At 43.9% G+C, this 23,898-nt stretch overlaps 1 protein-coding gene across 2 annotated transcripts in view; it reads right to left on the bottom strand.

Moving 5' to 3' along the window:
* Positions 1–23,898, bottom strand: part of ZHX2 (zinc fingers and homeoboxes 2) — a 193,475-nt gene that overhangs the window by 133,224 nt on the left and 36,353 nt on the right. For both annotated transcript variants that reach the window (XR_010067676.1, XM_063299644.1), the window contains exon 2: positions 5,474–8,069. Coding sequence is in view for 1 of the 2 variants with exons in the window: in XM_063299644.1 (XP_063155714.1) it covers positions 5,478–7,889 (2,412 nt within the window). In the remaining variant the exon portion in view is untranslated. The remainder of the gene's footprint in view (positions 1–5,473; positions 8,070–23,898) is intronic.

Here is a 23,898-nt window from a genome sequence, read left to right as displayed (position 1 = left end):
TTTGAATGAGCTTAATAAGTTTAAAAGTTGTTCATTCTATGCCGGAATGTGGTTGAAAGCACAAGTTTAGATGATTGTAAGAATGCCAGAGTTTTTTTCCCCACTAGAGGGCACATGTTTAGATCTTCAGTAGGAAGGTTAAAACATGAATGAAAGAGCAGAGTTATCCAAACAGGAAGAAAAGGAACAGCACATGTGGGCAGAATTAAAAAAACTCCATGGATTTTTAATACTCTTTTTTTGTCTCTAATCAATTAAGATCAATTGATCTTAAACATCAAAGGCTACTGTTGCCCTTTCTCCTGAATATATGAAACAGATGAAATTATTCTGGATTTTTTTTCTCTAGTAAGAAGCCAACTATAGGATTCCAATAGAACAGTGTTCTTCAACCTTAGCAACTTGAAGATGTGTGGACTTCAACTCCCAGAATTCCCCAGCCAGCAACGCTGGCTGGGGAATTCTGGGAGTTGAAGTCCACACATCTTCAAGTTGCTAAGGTTGAGGAACACTGCAATAGAAGACAATATATGTAGCTCAGGGTTGAACTGTGGCATTCTTGGCACTCTCTGAGGTTGGTTGGGATATAAAACATGTAACGTGGATGCTGTATTATAACTCTGAGTTTTCCAGAAGTGTAGAATTAGGCATTCAAGACTGGCTTACATCTTTGAAGCCACCTCTCTGTTGCACTGATGAGTTTACCTAGTTGGGTAATGAAACGTCTGCAAGCAAACAACCAAGCTCAGAGAGCACCAAGGACTCCACAAATATATGAATACACATCTATTTATTTATAGGTTTTATATCCTGAGAGCTCCAGGAGGTTATCCTAGCACCAGTGAGGTCTGCAGTGATGCCCAAATGATGACAAACATGCAGTGATACAATCACGCAAATGCCACGATCACACACCTGAATCAGGATGTCTGATGCAAATATGTAAGTTATGGGATTTGCATGACGACATCATTGTATATGTGTTGTATTTGTCACCTTTTCTTGCAGGGCCATTCTGTAATGGTATGTGGGAATGACCTTGGGAGACAGGGCGAAAAGATGCAGCCAAGCGGTCAGATAAAAGGCAACTTAGCCCGCAGCAGGAATGTGGGCAGGGCAGGAGGCTCAGAAGAGACCCTCCCTAGTTTCTTGGGGTGTAAAGGGGACAGGGTGGGGGAGAGATATACTTTCAGACTTGCAAGATTGATGTCAGCCTTGTGGGGTAGACCAGAGAGGATGAGCTAATTTTACTTAATGTAAGGTTACATTAATAGAATCTTGCAAGTCTGAAAGTATCTCTCCCCCCCACCCTGTCCCCTTTACAGCCCAAGAAACTAGGGAGGGTCTCTTCTGAGCCTCTTACCCCACCCACATTCCTGCTGCGGGCTAAGTTGCCTTTTATCTGACCATTCCCTTGGCTGTGTCTCTGTCTCCCAAGGTCATTCCAACATACCATTACACATTCCTTCCTCCTATTCTTCCCACCCCAACCCTGTGAGTTAGGCTGGGCTAAGCAAGAGTGACTAGCCCAAAGTCCCTCAGTAAGCCTCCTGGCTGAGGGTGTCTGGGTTCCCTGGGTCTCCCCAGTCCTAGCCCAACACCTCAATCACTACATCACCCTGCAGTTTTGAAGTTCAGTCTTGATCTCATCTTCATGTTGTTCTGAAGTAACTTCTTGGGACAATTATCCTTTGGCACTTTTATGTCAAATTATATTTTGATAATCTAATACCTAAAGAGTGTTCCATGTGATGGAAATGGGCTTCATTTTTAACTACCATTTCCAACCAGTATGGGGTATTAGTTGAGATGCTGGACTAGAAGCCAGGACACCAAGACTGAGATCCACATTCAACCAGGAAATTTTGCTGGTCACAATCTTCCATCATTCTCATCCGTTCAACCTTGCAGGATAGATACTATAGGAGCAGAAAGGCCAGATATAAAGGGAATCAATAGAAGGGAATCAATCAAAAAGGGAATCAATCATCCTAAGAAAAGCCCTGCTGGATCAGGTTTCTGTTGTCCAGCTTTCAGTAGCCAGTCAGATGCATTTAGGAAACTCGTAAGTATGTCAGAAGGGTAAGAATCATTTCCACTGGTGCCCCCTTCCTGGGTGTCTATGGGATGGTACTGAAGAATCTGGAAGCAATCCACAGTCACTGAGACGACCACTAATAGTCCGGTCCTCCATGCATTGGTTCAGTCCCCTTTTAACATGTGACCCATCATATCTGATGGCACCAAATGCCCTATGTTCAGCCCTATGTTCCATAACCAAGTACTTCTTTTTATCTGTCCTGAACTCAACGTATTTAATGAATACTACACAGGAGAAGAAGACGACTTCTCTATTCATGTTTTCCGTATGTAGCATGATATGATGGATGATGATGATAACAACCAAGAACATAATTTTGCACTTCTAGAGCAAAAGCAGGATATAAATCTAACCATTTTGTGTGACAGCAATGCATCTTACTGGTTCTAGTGAGATAGCCAGTTAGTCTTTTGTAGACAAACAATACTGTTGTGGCATTCTGAACACTAACCCAATTGTTGCAAGAACAAAATGAAAAAATGTGATTTTTTAAAATTACAGGTAGTCCTTGACTTACAACCGTTCATTTAATGACGGTCTGAAGTTACAAGGGCCTCGGAATGGGTGCTTTATGGCCTGTAAAGCACTTCCAAGCACCGCAAAACATCACACCACCACCTTGCGGTCACATGGTCGCATTTCGGGCGCTTGGCAATTGGCTCCCATTTATGACCACCAGCAGCATCCCAGTCATGTGATCGTGTTTTGCAACCTGTTTTGCAGTTTTCTGGCAAAAAATTCCCACTGGGGAAGCTGGATTCGCTTAATGACTGTTGTAAAAATGGTCGTAAAATCGGGTCCAGTCATTTGGTGACTCAACTTATGATTGCAATGACTTACAATGGAACGTTTGGTCCCAGATTAAGTCAAGGACTACCTGTAAGACTATCGTACAACCCCTGCAAGGATGTTTCAGGGACTAACGGAAATAAATTTCTTACTGCAAGCCCAGAGAAATCTGTCTTCTAAGATGTAAGCCAGTCTTGAATGACTAACTCCACACTTCTGGAAAACTTCTCAAAGTTACAATGTAGGATGCAATCAGTGGCTCTGAGCCATATAGGGTTTTCAATGTCAACCCCAGCAACTAAAATTATGCTGGCAGGCAACAGGCAAACAGTGATCTTTCAGTACAGCCATTGTATGATCCCTATTCCTGCACTGGTTAGCAGCCTAACCACCATGTTTTTTTCATCAGTTGCAATCCCTGAATGCTTTTCAAGGGCAATCCCATGTAAAGCCTACTGCAATAGTCAAGACAGGATGTCGCCTCCGGATGGCTCAGGAAGGGTCGCAGTTGGCTCATTAGTTGTTGTTGTGCAAATATGCTGCTCACCACAGCTGTCATCTGCAAATCCAATGAGCTTTCTGAGGGAGTGCAACCCATCCAAAGTCCAAGTCCAACTTTCTCCTAACAACTGTATCTTATCTGGATTTAGTAACATCTTGTTCTCCTCATCCAAACCATTATCAAATTTCAGTAACATTCAAGGGTGCAAACTGCTAATGGTAAGGAGCAACAGAGCTTCATGAGCACACTGGTGGCACTCTATCCCAGAGCTCCTGGTGATTATAGCCAGTGGTTTCACATAGATCAACCTTACCTCTTTAATGTGAAGTTGCCCGAATTTGAAATAATTTTTTAAATAAATCATGATCTTCCAAGGAACCCCTAGTGACCCCTCACAGAACCTTAGGGTTCCACGGAATCCTGGTTGAGAAACCTTGATGTAGATGTTAAATGGCTTAGGGACAAGATAGAGCCCTCTGGGACAACAGAGGTCAGTAACCTAGGGGCTGACAGTGATTCCTCGACAGCATCTTCTGGGTGCATCAAAACAGGAGGCCCTAAGATCCAACCTCCCCAAATAGTTCCCAGAAGGACATGAAGGTTGTGGTAGAAGGTATCAGAACTGGGACACCCAGGAGAATCAACAGAGTTGCACTCCATCTAGTTTCTGGCTTATGTCATCCACTCGGATGACCAAAGCAACTTCATTACCATATCCTGGGTGAAATCCCAACTGAATTAAGTACAGATAATCAATTTCTTCCAGATGCATCTGGGGCTACAAGGTCCTCACTTCTCAATCTCCTTATTCAGGATTGGAAGATTAGAGACTAACTTGTACTTCTAAAGATCTTTTGAGTCCAGGAGCAACTTTTTTCAGTAAAGACTGTATTGCTGCCTCTTTTAAGGAAATATAATCTCCACTACACAATGGAAAATCTTTTATTTATTTTTACACTTATAATACACTTCTCTGAAAGCTCAGGGAAGATCGACATGAGGGTCTCTCCTCATTTTATCCCCACAAAAACCTTGGGAGATAAGCTTGGTTGGGAGAGAACAACTGGCCCAAAGCCACCTACTGAACTTCAAGGACACGTGGGACTTTGAACATAGGATTCATACCCCCCCCCCAAAAAACAGTCACACATTCCACACTCCTTTTCCTTGTAATGGTAACCACAACAACAGATTGAGAAGGCTGGATCCAGCAATGAAGGGCAGGGGACGAAGAAAGAGGGATGGAGGCCAAGTCTGTGTTGGGAAAGTGATGGAGTGACAAAGAGGATGGCGTTGGGGAGGAGCACAAGGCTGAGCACAGGCAGAAGAGAGGGATGGTGCACGATGGCACAGAACCAGAAAAAAAAGCAGAGACATAGGGAGGAAAAAGCAGAGAATGACAGAGACATCACCTATTAGTCGATAGTAGAATGCAGGGAGAGCTACAGAAAGGGTGGTGACGTGGCATACAGACACCGAAAGAGGAAGAAGGTGGGTGTTTGGGGATTTGCTCCAAACCCTTTAAGAATCAAAGACCTAACCTGGACTTTTAAGCTCTTTTTACATGTGTGGCTAAATGAAGCATTCAGAGACTAAAAATCAAACTCTGAAATGCAGATACCTGATAACTCTACCGGAATTCAGCAGTGCCATTGGACTGATCTAGAGTCCATCCTAGGAACACTGCAAAGCAGGGAGAGGCTTTTCTTATATAAAAGAGGCAGAAAGGTGACTAGATATTTTGCTTTATCACTCTGTTTCTACAAGGGCTAAAGGCTAGCCCTTCTTTTAAGAATGAAAACCAGGGAATTGGGGAATTATTGCTTATCCAAGGAGGTAAGCGCTCAAAGCATATTCTCCCGCCAGCTAAAACAGGCAATGCTGGACTAGACTGAAAATATTCTTGACCTGGTGTTAGGACAGTTTCTACGTTCCAAATCTATCTCCTCCTATAACATCACTGTGCACATCCTTAAAAAAAGAATGCTCTGCTCAAAATATGCTGGTACTGGGAAAGAGCAAATCAAGAGAAAGGAAGGGCCAGAGGTAAAGTTAGACTGAAAAAGCATCAGTGTTATTACCTGTCTAGGTGTGAGAATTATCACCAGATATACTTTCAGAATCAAAATCTGTTTTGCTTTCAGGCCCTGTTTCATTCCAGCTGTCTACACAGTCCGAAGCAGCAGCATCATCTTCTATAGTAAGCTGCACCCAATTTACATTGCCCGCATTCGGTTTCTCTTCACCACCCTGACTAGTTTGACTGATGCCTTCAGATTGCTCTGAACTTTCTACGCTTCGCTTCCCAAGCTTCTGAGTCTCCTTGTTAGGTGGCTGAACCTCATCATGATTATTCTTTGGCCCAAGGGGCACTGGACCCTTTGTTTCTGTGTAGCCATCAATGACTCTCTGCTGTTGATACTGGTCTAGCCATTTTAAGGTCCCCATTCTTAGCGAGCTCCTGTTCTCCTTGAACCAGCGAACTATTTCAGTCCTGGTGAGTCCCGTCTGAGCTGCCAATTCATCATACTCCTGTGGGGAAGGCCACTGAGTTCTAACAAACATATTCTTGAGTAAGCGGACTTGTTCTTGGCTACTTGTAGCAAGTGCTGTGGAGACCTTGGGCAAAGATGTTGGAGCTTGGGAAATGCTGACCTGCTCTGTCTGATTTACTGCACCATTGGGAGCAACTGGATCCTTATTCTTCATGCTGGATCCCATTGAATCTAAGACAGCTTGTTCCATATTATCCCTAAGTTTCCTTCGCTCCGCAAACCAGGATTCAACCTCTCTTCTGCTCATCCTGGCTTCGGTCCGAAGTCTTTCCAACTCACTATGCGTTGGAAAAGAGCTCTTAAGGAAACTTTCTTCAAGGATTGCAAATTGTTTTTGAGTTTTTCCTTTGAACTGCTGGAAAATGAAATCTGGATATGGATTGTAAGTATGGTCCTGTCGTGTGGAAGAAAGAGCAACATGGTCCTTGGCTACAGATTCACTTGTGATATGGCTAATTCCCCGTTGACTTCGGTAACGATAGTCACTGAACCACTTCTTAATCTCACTCCTTGAGAGGCCGGTGAGTTCAATCAGCCTGTAAATTTCTGCATCGTCAGGAAACTGGGTGACAATGAAGCTTGCCTTTAGGGCCGCAATCTGTTCCTTGGTTTTTTTGCGGTCGTTTGATGACGTTGGCAGTAGAGTAGAGAGCGGCATTGTTGCGGTGCTTACCGGAACAGCAGGTATGTTCTGTTTGGGCAAGACATCTGTTGGGATGACATGCTGACGCTTGGCTTCTGGGACAGCTAGCTGGTTCTGCACACTCCGTTTCTGACCCTGATTGGCAGCAACAGCAAGGGTAATTGGGGAAATGTTTGATCCGTTTGACACTTGTGTCAAAACTAGGCCAGTCTGACTGAGTATCTGACAAGGCACAGCTGTCTGGATCAGTGGCTGTGGCATCTTGGCTGTGGCGACATGAGCTGGGAGGACAGCAATTGTCTGGGGTGCTGCCTGGATGGTGCCATTGAACATCTTCTTCCTTGCCTCTTCCACCTCTTCAGGAGACCAGCTGATGCCGTGCTTCAAACGCTGAGTGGCAAACCAAATTCGAATCTGCTCTTCTGGGTGCTTGGATGCTGCCGTCAGCCATGATAGTTCTGCTTGTGTTGGATATGGAAATTTGTTGAAGGAACTGATCATGGTGGCATTAGTGTCTAGTGCAGAATTGTATTTGGTACTATTCAGGGGTACGGGGACTTTGGGAACAAGGTTGATGTTTGGTGGGAGCTGTACGGAAGGCATCACATGGGCCAGGATATCTTGGAGGACTTCTGCTCCATTAATGCATGTAATTGGTTCAGTGGTATCTGGAAGAAGCTGAGGAATCCCATCAAGATGGTTGTCAATAGAAGCTTTCTTGGCCTCACCTTTAGGCTTTCCTATGTTAATGATCTGTGTTGCTTTGTTTGTATCACCTATCCCACCAGCCACCCCTTCATATTCAGGGGTTTCAGCCGCAGCTGGATTGCCTGTCACCTCAATGGATTGTTCTAAGACAGTCTGATTGTTGAGCTTGATTAACTTAAGCTTGAAATTGTTTTCTCCTGGATGGAGCTTTGTGTTGTGCTCAGATAAGGAATCATACTTTTTGGTTGTAAAGTTACATTCGGAGCATACATAGAGGGGGTTGAGAATCACATTGGGGTGTTGTGTGTCTATATGCTCTGTGAATTCATTCAGGTTCTGGGTGGAGAACGGACAGTATTTACATTCATAACCACCAAGGGGTTTCCTCGTTGGGTTAGCTGGAGAAGACTTCCCCTCAATCACTTCACAGTCATTTTCACAATTATCCTTGCTGGCTGCCAAATTATTTCCTAAGTCCTGCTCTGGAGCATCAGGTGCTTTTCCTGCACTACAGTCCACGGGGTCACTGGACTCCATAGCTCCAGATGCTCGCACCATACATGGAGTTGTCGACTTCCGTTTGCTTGCCATAACCGCTGTGGAAGTGCGCTTGGAAGCAACAGCTTCTGCTCTTGGACAGTCCCAAAGGTGTCCTCTTAGATGCTTTTAGCACTTCCAGGAGTAATGTTGCCCAGGCTGGACTCTAAAGGAGTCTAGTGCCATCCGTGGCTTTTGGCTGTGACCCACCATACAGAATGGTCTGCATTACACCTGCATTATAAAACAAGACACACATTGTTAAAATGTGCACAGCTTCCTTCTCCCTGAAGGCAGAAAGGACAATCATGGTCTACTTTTAATTCTTCCTTTGGGAAGGCCAAGTGTTATGAATTACTCTGAAACTAAGTTGCCTTCCTTGACTGTTGGGTGGCCAAGCGGAGTGGGTGCATTTGAACACTCCATGCTGGAGCATCTGTAAGTAGCGTTCCTAGTTTTGACATCCCTATGCCTTCCTGAAAGGAAAAGGGCCTCAATTACGACCCTGCGGGCCAGACTTTCCCACGGGAATAGGATTTCACATCTGCTCTCATTTTCTTGTCTCCTTCTCCTTCTCTTCTCTTCCCCATGTTTAATCAATGGGGATAGGCAACTCAGGACCTTCTTGACATTGCTGAACTTCAACTCCCAACAGCTTTAGCCAGTATAACCAAAGGTAATCTTGGGAGATATAGTCCAGCAACATTCAGATCCTTATACCAGAGGTAAACCCATCTGACTGATCCTTTAAGTTGTATAGGCAGAACAGGAAATTATTAGACTCTCTTTCTCCTTACCCACTTTATATTTTGTATCTATGCAAACTGCAGTGAATAGATGAATTATCATTTTAAGAATAGTGTCGAGAAAGCTAAGCAGGGTTTGCCCTGGCTAGTCTCAGGTGGGGACCACCTGAGAGCACAGGGGACTGTAGGATAGAGGGGAAAGTCAAGAAATATCCTGGAAAAAACAAACAATTTCTATTAGGCTGCCAAGAAAATGTACAGATGTGTCCCATGTATCTCATCTGGTGTCACAAATGACCCAACAGTGTCTTGACTTATTAAAAAGAAATCTATAACAATTAAGTCTAATGGAAATTCATAGCCCAGAATATTTTTAACTTATTTTATAACAACAATCCTAAAGGTCTTTAACTCAACCAAAATGCATGAAATATATCTGCCAGATGAGCTTCAATTCCCTAATGCTCTGTCTCCAGCAGCTTTTATTTATTTCAAATGAAGGGAAGCATGTTAAGATTTGTTCTAGCTCCCCACAACACGGCTGGTGACTACTTAATGATTAATAAATCAATAAAGAAACAGGGTTGTCAGAGGATATTTTAACATGTTTTCCTTAATGTGCTTTCAATGAGACAGAACTGCTGCATAAGGGAGAAAACTCTGCTGGAGGGAACACCCTGATTACCAAGATACTCATACCTTTTGTGGGGGAAAAAAAACTGTGCCAGGAAATTTAACTGTGCAAAAAGTTTTGTCTGAATGCAGTTTTGGCTTCATAAACTAGGCATATTAAAACACCAAGATAATATCCAATCCCTGGATAGGACTGCAATATTTAAAATGATTGTGGATATTGAAAGTGCAGACAGTTGCATACCACTACAGCCCATTTCCAAATACATTTATTTTCCACTGGTGGATGAAGCAGCTCAGAATTACTAGGCTCAAAAGGTTCTTAATGGAACATAAAGCAGTTTCTTGTAGGATCTCAAGGTTTACGAAGTCCAGTTAACTTCAGATACATGGAATTCATTGTACCTCATGTGAGTTGTGTTTATACCAATAAACACAATTATTTTTCTGCTTTCAGGAAACTTATTTTGAGGATGCTGCATATGGTAGAACTGCAGCAAGAACAGAACTGCAAAAGAACTTTTTCTCCCCCAATGGATTCTCTATGAAATAAAACTGAGAAAAGCAAAGCAAAAAAAGATTATCAGTGTCATATTGCCCATTTGGTCAAGAAGCACATAACTTTATGAATTGTCTCTCATTATGCTCCTGTTCAAAAAGGGTGTTAAAACGGTGCTGTTTGAGAGAGTATCACATTGTGTTGCATATTTTCTGATTTTAATGGTGTTTTATTGTATTTTCTTATTGATGTATTTATTGTGGTTAATGTTTTATTGCTTTGTAAACTGTCAGAGTTGCTCTGGATTTGGACACATACAAATAGTGTCAAAAACACAATACATACCCACCTTAAAACCCACAAATGCCCCAAGCTAGTCAGCTGTGCATGTATGTGCACATGTGTGTGTGTGCGTGCGTGTGTGTGAAGAGTTTCAAGGATGCAATTAGGACTGGTCTTTGGGAGGCACACTATTCACACAGCTAACTCTACATCAATCCAGGAAATATTCTGAAAATCTTGCCACCAAATTTTGAGGCTGAACAAAGCAACTGTTAGCCCTTCGAGGTAGACCAAGTCTAGGAAAGCAAAGTCATGTAGGCCAATACTATTTTTACTGGAAAGTTATAGTAGTAACAGAATCTTGCAAGTTTGAATGTGCCTCCCCCTTCCCTTCCTTTATCTTCATGTGAACTAGTGTCAGACCTCCGAGGTAGTCCAAACAGGAAACCAAAGCCATGAGTACTAATACTACCTTCATTGTAAGGTTGCAGTAAAAGAATCTCGCAAGTCTGAAAGCATTTTCCCCCTCCCCTGCCTTTATATTCTAGCAAACTAGGCAGGGTCAATTCTGAGATGCTTTCTCCACCCCCATTCCTGCTTTGGACTCTGATTTCTCTTATCAGACCATTGTCTAGGCTGCAGCTCTTCCTCTTGTCTCCCAAGGTCATTCTCACAGCCTATTACAACTAGGGAGGAGCTTGTCTGAGATGTTTACATACCTTACATTCCTACTCCGGACTCAGGTTTCTTTTATCTGACCGTTGCCTTGGCAGCAGCGTTTCCCCCTGTCCCTCAAGGCCATTCCCACTGTCTTCTACATCAATGTAAGATGCTGTGGCCTGCAAGTGGGTTGCTGGAGCCTCCTATTTCTGTACTTGGGCTTTATACTACTCCTCAGCAATTCCAGGACAATAAACCCTATAATATAATTTAGAAAAGGGGTCTCAATGGTTGGTTTCCAAGAAACCTGAGCATGACAAGATGTGGCATACTCCAAAGATTTAACTGTTCACAAAGTTATACCTTTCCTCACTAACTAGGCAAGTAATACTCATGCATTTTTCATCCAAAATTTATCCTCGGCAAGATGGGCCAATGATAAGGGATGCTGAAAGCTGCACAGATCTTGGGGCTTCAAGACTGAGGACACTCATTTGGCCATTCCTGGTTCTACAGGCAAGAGGTCTGAAATGTTTTGTCTTAAAGGGCATAGCCTTTTTTGGGGGCGGGGGGTGTGTGTGTCTGGATATGCCAGGTCTTGCATGCCAAAAAGTTGGTAGGCTCTGGGCAAAGAAAGAAGTGGAGCCAGGATAAAAGTTACATTAAATTTAAGTGTAACTAAATTTGCATGCAATTAATTTGATTTAATAACATCTTGTCAGCCTTCCCAGGTAGACCAGACAGGAAACAGAACAGATTGTAAGGCTACATTACAGACTCTTGCAAGTCTGAAAGTACAAATCTCCTGCCATCTCTTCTACAGCCTGATAAGTTAGGGGGTTCCTTTCTTTCTCTTCCCATTACGCAGCTCCAGGCTATGCCCTCTCTTATCTGATGGTTCCCTAGGCAGCATCTCTTCCCCCCATCTCCCAAGGTCATTCCCACATACCATTACACATCTCCCCCTTCTCACGCCTTAAAAATGACCACAGCAAAGGAGTTTAAATCATTCCAGGGGCCAACCAAGTACCATCTACTTCTGTCAGTGGAAGTGATCTGATGCTTTTGTTTTCTTTGTGCCTGGCTACCTTCTCATAAAAATTTACTCTGATAGCAAAGACTATGTTCCATATTCAGGTCATCATAGATTCAGGCTCCGGGATGCTTCGGTTCTCATCTGGTTAGGATCAAATACTGATCAAAGCAGTAGAACATCTTTCTTCAACCTGCCATCTTGTCAAGGCACCAAAGTCTGTAAATGGCACCTTGAAAGCTCCGTCATATTTTCTGATCAAACCTCTTGAAGATTTTGCCTTCCTTCTTCATTTCCTATTAGCTCACACAATAAGGGAGGCCAGCTTATTAGCATCAGCTACATGACGTCCCTGGCTCCTTGCTTGAATGATTTCTAAAACAAAAATGCAAAAAAAAAAAAAAAAAAGGAAGTCTTGTGTGACTTTGAGAAATGGAACTTGGTTTTTGGAGGGTACTAACTCCAGAGCATAGACAAAAACCATCTGATCTGAAATAAACCATCGATCAATTAAACTGCCACCAGCAACAGTGATTTGGCTTCTTTCCCAAGCCACACTTAATTAAATTTTTGATCCAGAAGATCCGTGGATAGAGTTAGTGATATGGCTCATTATCATTCAAAACTTATCCTTCCTTTTAGTTGAGCTAGGAATGCGCTGGAAGCCGTATGTGCATAGAAGGCTAGAGTAAGATAGAAGAGACCTGGGCTCAAATTTACATTCATCCATGGAATTAACTCTCAAGTGGGAAGTGGAATTTATTGACTGATGAACATCATGGTTTCTCAACTCAAAAGTTATGGAATGAGAATGTTCTTACACATGGTTTTTTAAAAATATAATTAATAGAAATATGAAGACCTGTATAGGAAGGATAACAGTATCGGGGATAGCTTTGATGGTGTGGTCAGTGAGTTAGAGCCAGACATCCTGAAGAGTGAGGTTGATTGGGCCTTAAGAAGCATTGCTAATAACAAGGCAGGAGACGACGGCATCCCAGCTGAACTGTTCAAAATCTTGCAAGATGCTGCTGTCAAGGTAATGCATGCTATATGCCAGCAAATTTGGAAAACACATGAATGGCCATCAGATTGGAAAAAATCAACTTATATCACCATACCAAAAAAGGGAAACACGAAAGAATGTTCAAACTATCGAACAGTGGCACTCATTTCACATGCCAGTAAGGTAATGCTCAAGATCCTGCAAGGTAGACTTCAGCAATTCATGGAGCGAGAATTGCCAGATGCACAAGCTGTGTTTAGAAAAGGCAGAGGAACTAGGGACCAAATTGCCAATATCTGCTGGATAATGGAAAAAGCCAGGGAGTTTCAGAAGAACATCTATTTCTGTTTTATTGACTATTCTAAAGCCTTTGACTGTGTGGACCAAGATGGATGGATGATATTGTAGAGGTGACAGACTCGTCCTTGGGGAAGCTGGGGGTGGTGATGATTGACAGGAAGCTCTGGTGTGGGCTGGTCCACGAAGTCACGAAGAGTTGGAAGCGACTGAACAATTAAACAACAATGGGACATCTATCTCCAGGGACAGCATGTAAGGCCCACCCAGTTGCTTCCTAAGGTGAAGAGAAAGATGGCTCTCCTTCTTTGTTCCATGTTTAGAAGTTGAGTCTTATTTCATCACTAGTGACAAGAAAGCTTCTTCCATCATATCTGAGGGAAGCTTAGCAAGTTCAGGGCATCCACAGGCTCTGCCATACAAGACCTCTTTACCACTTGCCATTCCCAGCTTTTACCATCTGAAGTGGTTACTTGCCTCTGCCAGATGGAAGGGTCTGTCTCTGAGTACCATATGCTGGAGACTTCCTCAGTGTGTGCCTCCAAGTACTATATGCTGGGGACAAATGACAAAGACATCTTGCTGGTTTCAGCTGGAGAATGCTGGGCTACCTTCAGCAGAACTCTTCTTAAGTTCTCAAGACACCATAGAGCAGTGCTGGCTGGGGGAATTCTGAGCGTTGAAGTCCACATCTCATAAAGTTGCCAAGGTTGAGAAACACTGCCATAAACAAATAGCTTCTAGCAGTGGGATAGTAATTATTAACTGGTCCATGTTCTGTCTATTTTGCCCCTACTAAAAAGTAGCTGTACACCGCATCATTTAAGTTGTTCTCCCCAAGTAGAATCATGTGAGATCTTGGTGCAAGTAGGAGAGGACGAGTGACTCTTTTTTCCCCTTGATTACAATACAGCCTGCAGTTTGTTTGTTTGTTTTAAAAACCTTCTAAACAGCTTTGAATCACTACCAGCAGAGCAAGATCATGACTATTATAGTCTAAGGATTCTTTCACAAACATTTTCCTGTGTGAAAGTGCACATGTATTTACCCAAGTGTGAAGTTGGGTCATTCAGATGTTTACTTTGACCCAGTCACATGTGTTTATTTCAAAATAGTATATGTCTAGTGTAGTGTATGTCCCCCAAAAGAAGACAGTCCTAAATTTAAGATTTTCTCTCTCCCACCGCACCCCTATGGAAGAATAAATAGCGGAAAATGTATAAGCTCAAACCCAACTCCTATGCAGTACCCTGCTTTCTCATGGTACTAACTGAGGGCCACTAATTCCAACTGCAATCAATCCAGAACTTTCCTTTCTTCCAATTAATGTAGGACATGCTTGTGTATGTTTTTGCCTAAACAAATCTGATTATATGTGCCTTTAGAAGCCACAACTCATAAAAGAGCAGGGACAGGACAAAAGCAATTGATTGAATAAATGATTAAAATTAATTGCCTAAAAAGTGTTGCCTTAAATTTGCCCATTTATAAAATTAATTGATCCCTTATCTGCATATACCAACCATTCTCTTTCACACTCACAAACCAGCTGCATACACAGAAACCCGTAAGTACATACAAATATATATTCTCTCTCCTTCCGGCAGAGGCAATGAACAAACGAGGGGGTGCTGCACTGGGAAAGGAAGATTAAACAGAGAGAGAGAAAGAGAAAGACAGGAGCTTTGTCTAGGTGCTAAAAGGTTAAATATTTACCCTTAAAAAAAAAACACTGTTGTTTTTCATAGCTTAGAGCAGTGTTTCTCAACCTTGGCAACTTTATGAGGTGTGGACTTCAACTCCCAAAATTCCCCGGCCAGCATGTTGAATGCACTCCGGAAAAGGATTGTCTTAAACAGCTTCTGGAAGAGTGTTAACACATCTTTAACTTGACAAGGTTGAGAAACACTGTTCTAAAGTATGCATTTCTTGTCTCATTGGAATAGACTTGCTTGACCAACATATGTAGCTGTACCTGATTCCACCCTCTATGGCTAAGTTTCTCTCTCTGGATAAATGCAAACCAAGATCTCTTACATCTAAGCCAACTATAAGGTGAGGGCGACAGAGAAGCATAGCCACAGAGCAGCATTTCTCAACCTTGGCAACTTGAAGATGTGTGGACTTCAACTCCCAGAATTCTCCAGTCAGCAAGAATTCTGGGAGTTGAAGTCCACACATCTTCAAGTTGCCAAGCTTGAGAAACACTGCCATAGAGGGTGAAATGCATACTTTAGAACAGTATTTCTCAACTTTAAGATCTGTGGACTTCAACTCCCAGAATTCCCCAGCCAGCATGCTGGGAGTTGAAGTCCACACATCTTCAAGTTGCCAAGGTTTAAAAAGTCGGGCTTAGAGTATCAACACCCTCACTTCACTGCTTCTTCCTATCTGAAAAAAAAACGACTTGTTAAAATGAAGCATTTTGAATCCTAACTTTGATACAATTATTGTATAATTGTAAGGATTGCCTATTCTAAAACACCATCAGACTCATAAGCAGGATCACAAAGATATCTGATTTATTAAAGAATAGTATGCAGGTTCACAAAGAAAGCTGAGAATGGAAAAAGCACGCCAAATGCAAACTAAAAAACCCTCGGTACAAACGAGATCCCTCCCCCTGTAGAATCTTCCCAGGCTCACAATCCCAGGTGCTCCTAACGGCTTCTGATGGTCTGCGGGAAAAGTCCTTGAGTAGAGCACATAACCCAAACACATTCCATTGAAATGAACATAGATACAGAGCTTGGCACAAGGTTTCACAGCAGCTCCCTCCCAACAGAAATGCGCGTCAGCACCATGGCATGTGAAACGTTCTGATGTACAGTGCACACTGAAACAGTGAACATGACATACTGCCCCTCAAAAGAAAGAAAGCATTAAGCGGTAGGTTTCAAAGAGTAAGCCAAGTGGAAACGGTTAACTAAATCAGGAGCATTAACGTGGTGAGCAGGCACCCATTCAGGATGAGGAAAGTGTTTCCAGCGGATCAGGTACTGGAGGGTGCCTTGAAGCTTGCGAGAATCAACGACCTCCTTGACTTCAAAGTGTTGTTGGCCGTCAATCGTGATCGGAGCAGGAGGAGGTGGCTGGGGATGCCAGCAGGAAGAGTGGTGGACAGGCTTGAGCAGGCTGCAATGGAAAACAGGGTGCAAGCATTTCAAATTGTGAGGCAGGTCCAACTTAACAGTAACTGGATTGATAAGCTCAACAATAGGGAAAGGACCAATGAACTTGGAAGCAAGCTTTTTTGAGGGCTGTGGGGACTTGATGAATTTGGTAGAACGATATACTTGATCCCCAATTTTGAAATTGTGTTGCAAAGAACGACGTTTATCAGCTTGAAACTTGTAAGCAGCCTGGGCATCAGCCAAAGCCTGTTGAATCACCGGCCAGGAATCAGCCAGCTTAACAGCCCAGTCAGAGGCAGAACAGGATTGGGGAGGGGTTTGTGGCAGCTCAGGGATGGGAACAAAGTCGCGACCAGAAGCCACACGAAAAGGGGTTTCCTGGTGCTCTGATGGACAGCATTGTTGTAAGCCACTTCAGCAAAGGGCAGCAAGTCCACCCAATTGTCCTGATGGTAATTTATGTATGCTCTAAGGAATTGTTCAAGGGCAGAGTTCAAAACCTCAGTAGATCTGTCAGTCCCAGGATGCAACGATGTGGACAGAGCCTGTTTGGTGCCAATCAATTTTAAAAATGATTCCCAAAACTGGGAAGTGAACTGTGTCCCGCGGTCGCTGACCAAAGAGGAGGGGCTACCGTGGAGACGGTAGATGTGGATGAGAAATAGGTGGGCCAATTGCGGGGCCGACGGGATGGACGCACATGGAATGAAATGGGCTTGTTTGGAGAAAAACTCTTTTACAACCCAAATGACAGTTTTTTTCTGACTGGGGGGTAAGTCCACAATAAAATCCATAGAAATCTCATCCCAGGGTCGGGATGGGCTGGCCACTGGCTGCAGAAGCCCCTGTGGTTTACCTCCTTTACGCTTTGACATGGCACAAACAGGACAGGAAGCAACGTAGTCTTTTACATCACGCCTTAAGGTTGGCCACCAAAATTGACAGCAAACCAAATGCAACGTTTTGACAAAACCAAAGTGTCCAGCAAGTTTGTCATCATGGGAACGCTGCAAAACATCAGCCCTTAAAGTTTCAGGCACATAAAGGCGGTGGTCCACCCATGCCAGACCGTTTTCAAAAGAAACATTGTCTCTATTAGCTAGCAACCAAGTGTCAGATTTCAGCGCCTGGAGAAAGTCCTTCTGTAACTGACAAGGAACTTGCATTTTCCGCTTCCCAGACGGGGCTGGGGGCGGGGTTGCCTGTGCACGGGTCTGGCTCCGAGTGACGGCAACCAAGCCCAGTTGTGGTTCAGTGAGAACAGTCCCAACTATATCTGCCACGTGGTCAGAGTCCTGAGGTAAACGTGACAAAGCATCGGCCAGAAAGTTTTTCTTTCCCGGAATAAATTTTAACTGGAAGTTGAAGCGACTGAAAAATTGAGCCCCGCGAATTTTTTTAGGACTGAGACGCCGGGGGGTGCGGAGGGCTTCCAAATTCCTGTGATCCATCCAAACCTCGAAAGGGCATTTAGTGCCTTCCAGGAGGTGATGCCAGGCTTCCAAAGCAGCTTTTACAGCAAAAGCCTCTTTTTCCCAAACATGCCACCGGCGCTCAGTTTCAGAAAATTTTCTGGACAAATAAGTGCAGGGTTTCAAGTGATTTTCAGAATCTCTCTGTAACAATATAGCCCCAATTGAGGAGTCAGAAGCATCAACTTGGACCACAAAGGGGTATTCAGGATCGGGGTGCTGTAAAATAGGCTCAGCAGTGAAGAGGGTTTTTAACTTCTCGAATGCTGCCTGGCATTCAGGCGTCCAATTCAGCACTGCCCCAGGGTTTTTTACCTTGCGTGTCTTCCCACAAACCCTTGGTACGTAGCAAGTCAGTAAGGGGCAAAGCAATCTCAGCAAACCCCTGGATAAATTGCCGATAATAATTACTGAACCCTAGGAAACTTTGTAATTGCCTCCGGGTGCAGGGACGTTCCCAACTTAAAATTGCCTGAATTTTTTCAGGGTCCATTTCAATGCCCTTGTCAGATACCCTATAGCCTAGATAGTCAAGTTGGGTTTTGTGAAATTCACATTTGGAAAGCTTGGCATAAAGCTTGGCATCTCTAAGCTTACTTAACACCTGTTTGAGAAGGCATTCGTGTTCCTACTCAGATTCAGTGTAAATGAGCACATCGTCCAAATAAACCAGGACCACTTTAAACAAATGATCATGTAATACTTCATTAATCAATTGCATGAAGACTCCAGGCGCCCCTGCTAACCCAAAAGGGAGGACTTTGTACTGAAATGAACCCAGTGGACAATTAAAAGCGGTTTTCCACTCATCTCCAGCTCGTATGCGGATGCGGAAATAGACTTCATGAAGATCGAGCTTGGAGAAAATCTTGACCTTTGACAAATGGGCTAACATGTCCTTCATTAGTGGTAGAGGGTATTTGTTGCAGATTGAGATGGAATTTAACCCCCGATAGTCCGTACAGAGTCTAAGTGTGCCACCTTTCTTTTCCCGGAATAGCACAGGGGCCCCAACTGGGGAATTTGCAGGTTCAATAAACCCCCTTGACAGATTTTTGTCGATAAAGTCCCGTAATGCCCCAAGCTCCTTCTGAGTCACTGGATAAATTTTTGGCTTGGGCAATTGAACGTTAGGAATCAACTCTATGGCACAATCAGTTTTCCAATGGGGGGGGGGGTAGCTGATCTGCTTCCATTTCTCCAAAGATGTCTGCAAAATCTTGGTATCGATCGGGCAAGCCTTCTAAACATGTCAAACTGGGCGTGGTGTGGCAATTGCAGCCCTTCCAAACCTCGCGCTTGAAGCCCTCTCCACGGTAGGGGCTTGGTAAAACCCACCCTTAAAAGCCAGAGTTCTGTGTTCCCAATTTATATGGGGGCTTTGATAGGTCAACCAGGGAATTCCCAGAATTACCAAGGGGTTGCCAAGAGGTGGTACTATAAATTTTAAAGTCTCACGGTGGCTGCCCATTTGCATTGCAACAGTTCCAGTGAAATGGGTCGCCAGGCCCCTCCGCCCGCCGTTGAACCATCCAACTGTGTGAAGATCAAAGGCTGCTGGAGGGGAAAGCTAGGCAGGTCCAAAGCAGCAACCAGATCAGGGTGAATCAGACACCTGGAACACCCAGAGTCAACTAAAGCCCAGACCTCTGTAGTCTTTGTGCGGGAGCCCAATTTCACTTTCACTGCTAGAGTGGGACAGTCAGCACTCACCATAGCATCCTCGCGCCCATCCTCCTCCACCTGCCCGCAGGCGCTCTTCATGGCGGGTGGCTGGCGTTTCCCGCCGGCTCCTTAGAGTTGTCTTCAGCCTCTCCCGAGAAGTAGGGTACTTCTTCGGTGTCGGCCGCCCCCTTGGCTGCTGTCATCAGCCGTGAGGGGGGCGGCGATTTGGCCGGCAGCTTGCCCGTTCGGTCTCCAGCCTTGGCTTTTGGGCAATCAACTGCTCGATGCCCTTCCTTTCCGCATCGGAGACACTGACCCCTTGCATAGCGCCGATCTCTCTCCTCTTCCCAGGCTCTATAGCCTGGCTGGGTAGCAGTTGCGGCACTTCGGGGTCCCCTCATGGTGGCTGGTTGTTTTTCAGGTTGTTTGGTTTGCATGTAGGTATGCTGGGTGTGCTCAGCTTTGCCGGCCAGAGAGATCCATTCGTACAATGTCTCTGGGTCGTCTCTACACAACGCCCACCACAGGACGTCCCTGTTGAGTCCCTCTTTAAACCATTCTATTAAGGTTGACTGAGACCAGTTGGGGATTTTCCCAGCTGAAGTCTTAAACTCCAGGGCATAATCAGCTACAGACAGTTGGCCCTGGGTAAGATCCTTCAGTGCCTTTTTAGCCCTTGTCTTGGCTAGAGGATCCTCAAAATGCAGCTTTAACGCCCACATGAATTCCTCAAAATCCTCAAGCTCAGGGGAGTCAGCCTCACTTAATTGAACATACCAGTCAGCCGCTCGTCCCTTCAGCTTGGTGGCAATGGCAGTTATTTTAGCCTCTTCAGAAGGGAAGTATGGTCCAAACTGCTTCATATAACTTTTAGCATTAGTAAGAAAGAAAGACAACTTAGTTGGATACCTATCAAACTTGACAGAAAAGTCTTTCACCCCCGCTCCTGTTGGAGCTGAATTAGCAGCTGCTTGAGTGGTTGGGCCCCAGGTTACAGTAGTTCTCCCTCCTCGGAGTGGGGACACTGATGGACAAACTCTGCGGGGTGGAGATTCATCCCGGCGCCGTCTCCGGCCCCGCTCCGCTGGTGGTCCGGGTGAGGGGATGGAGGATGATTGCGTGGAGCTGGAATCTCCTTCGCGCCTCGGCTGCCCCCCCCTCCCCATGACAGAGACAGGGTTTTTAGCATGTACTCCATCGATTCTAATTTGGCCTCTACCACTCTTAGCCTTTCAGGGGTTTGAGATTCCTCCCTCCCTCCCTCACGCGTTAGGCTGTCTCCCTGCTGATACCGTGGTAGATTCTATGTTTGGGGCCAGCGGGAACCGATACTTCTAGGACGCCTGGGATGTCCCTGGCTGGGGTTCTCCCATTTCATCCCAGGTGATCAACTCTGCGGGTGATTCGCTGGGTGCCGGTTGCTCTGGTGCTCTTCCATCTTCGGATTCCTCTCCCTCAGGGCTGGAACTCGAATCCTGCCAGAAACCTGAAGGTTCTGGGGTGAGGCTCAGTTCTCTGCTCCTGACCGTTTGGGCATCAAGCCAGTTGGCTCCTCAAGTCTCCCGGTCGTGAGCTTGGATTTGGCCATCGTTAACTGTTTTCCCTCACAAGAAACTAATCTTGGTAGGAGCTAACGGTACAACTTTGGTGATTCTCAGCTTTATGTAAGGATTGCCTATTCTAAAATACCATCAGACTCATAAGCAGGATCACAAAGATATCTGATTTATTAAAGAATAGTATGCAGGATCACAAAGAAAGCTGAGAATGGAAAAAGCGTGCCAAATGCAAACTAAAAAACCCTCGGTACAAACGAGATCCCTCCCCCTGTAGAATCTTCCCAGGCTCACAATCCCAGGTGCTCCTAACGGCTTCTGATGGTCTGCGGGAAAAGTCCTTGAGCAGAGCACATAACCCAAACACATTCCATTGTAATGAACATAGATACAGAGCTTGGCACAAGGTTTCACAGCAGCTCCCTCCCAAGAGAAATGCACGTCAGCACCATGGCATGTGAAACGTTACGATGTACAGTGCACACTGAAACAGTGAACATGACAATAATGTTGTTTATCAATGTGATGGTCTACAAGGCTTACATACTCTCTCCTGAGAATCGTGATAGCTCAGTGGCAGACCCTGTGCTCTAGAGGCAGAAAATCTCAAATTCAGTTCTCAGAGACTGGTTGAGTTATCCCCAATGAAAAAAACTTTAGGAAACAAGGTAAGAAAGCTGTTTCTGAAACCTTGGAAATTTTCAAAGTGCAGAGCATTGTGTTATGGGATCAACAATTTCACTTACTGCATTCTGTGCAGCATGTGTATTCATTTTTCCAACCAGCAGTTTGTTTCTGGGTAGGAAAAAAATAACAAGCAATTCTATGTTATGGCAACTGAGCTGTACAATTTACAATGTATTAAACAGATTGAATGCATCAATGAATGATGCTTCAAGGGGTTGGACAGTAAGCAGAAATCCAGATGCTTCTCCTTTAGTTAACCCTGCATCTGCACACTGATCATTTCAGCCTTCATTTTTTGTTCATCCCATAGTTGTTAAACAAACTCTGTTCTGGACACAACCTGACTGCCCCCCCACCCCAATCCCTGGCAAGCCTTCTGCACAGCCCTTGTACATCCATCTCAGCTGTTTGTTCTGCAGTTTGCCTACCAATGGAAACCAAGACAACTGATCATCTCTTTGGATGGAGGTTACTGATGCTTAAGGCAGCAGGGTGGAGATTAGATTTTGTTCCTGGTCTTCTGCAACAACAGTGAAGAACCAAAGACTGGGGAATCTGTCACTGTAAAAACAGGGAAAGGCAAGGGATGCATTGGCCACTGAGTCACGCAGACTTGGTAGATATGATTCATTTGGACTGGAAACTGAATGCAGGCCACATACAGTCCTAAGCATTTTCAGTTTGCCGACAGCCACACAGTATATCCCTCTCCAGATAATAACCAGAAATCAAAATCTGCATTGCTAAAGAAAAAGTGTTTTTTTATTTGGACAGTACTAAGTATCAAAACTGAGGCTAAACAACCCTGCTGCTCTTTTATTATTTCCACACTGCTAATAAATTTTGCAAAGAAGGTAAAGTAAAATGTAAAAGCACCACAAATGTGGAAGTTTTGTGGAATAAACCCACCCCTTAAATTGGCAAATTAATCAGAATCGAAGGCAGAAGCCCGTGGACAACAATTTGGACAACTAGCTAAATAGATAAAAATGAGTGACTGTAAATCCATCAACTGAAATCAGAATTAAATTGGATTTTAAAATTAGATACATTTTCTTTAAAATGCTTTGCAAAAAAAACCTTCAAAAATAATAATTACTTCTTCTGATTACATTCTATGAACATGATGAACACCATAATTCATCTCCAGCATTGTATGGAGATGAGAAATTGCAGGTATAATCAGCTGTAAAGGTGTTTTATATCCACACACAGAGACATACATAACTGCATTCATACATAACAACATACCAAGCTGTCTTTAGACCAAGGTTTGATGAACACATATAATGCTAAGTTATAATGGGTGGATCCCCATGTAAGCCAAAAACAAGTAATACTTAATGTACGAACTACAGTACAGCCTCTCTTACTAAATGCATAGACAAAGAACAATAAAGAATTTGGGGGTGATCAAATAAACTAAGAAAAAGGAGAAATCTGCTATATTCAGATTCAAGGGGGAGAGGAATGGAAATGAAAAAAAGATTCAGGCAAAAATGCTCCTAAAACTCTGATGCAGAAGTTTCTGATTTTGAATGCACCCTCTATTACTTTAAGATCTACCAAGACTATTATGGGAAGGGTATATCGCGTAGCAAGCCACACAGAATTGATCAGAATAAACAAATGGATTTGTACAATGTAAAGCCTGTTGTTGATGACAACTTTTCTAGCAGAGATCTAACTAGGCTGATTTGCAACTTCACCCAAGCCAGCATTCAGAGTTAGCTTTGGAAAGCCCAGTTGCTTTCCCCAACCTACATAAAGTCACAATAGGGGTGCATGAAGAACAACTGTGTTTCCCGTCACTTTTCTGAAAGCAACACTTTCTAACTCAGCACGGCTATGGAGACAACTGGTGTCGAAGCTAGTTAGCAAAAGTCTTGATAAGATGGGGCAGCCCTGAACTGGCATTGGCAAGCCAACAAAAAACAAGCTGAACTGAAACATGAGGCCAAGTCTTCCATCAGGGCCATTATGGAGAAAGAGCAAGATACCAGTATGACTCATTTGTCTATTAACCCAACATCCATTCTGTCCCAGCCTCACTCATCAACTGAGCCTACAACTGCAGCAACTTTCTCCAAAACATATAATTAACATCGTGAAATGCCTGCTTAAACACGTATTTGCGTATAAATGAAGGAAAGATGCACATGAACAAATGTCTGTTTGGTCCAGAAATACATGCTGGAATATCTCATGGAGTATTTTGCATGTGGAAACGATCCTATCACAGTTCAAAGGCCCAATGGAATCTTTGCAAGCTCTCTTGCCTTGGGCACAATGGAATTTGTTCATGTATGGAATAGTCCATGTTGTCAGGCAATAAGGCAAGATATAACTTATTGATGATGTGCATGCAGATGGGAAAGAGTCCATAAATTGCC

Source organism: Candoia aspera, chromosome 3, assembly GCF_035149785.1.
Source record: "Candoia aspera isolate rCanAsp1 chromosome 3, rCanAsp1.hap2, whole genome shotgun sequence".
NCBI lineage: Eukaryota > Metazoa > Chordata > Lepidosauria > Squamata > Boidae > Candoia > Candoia aspera.
Note: the sequence above shows the minus strand (reverse complement) of the source record. Positions and strands in the feature narration are given on the sequence as shown.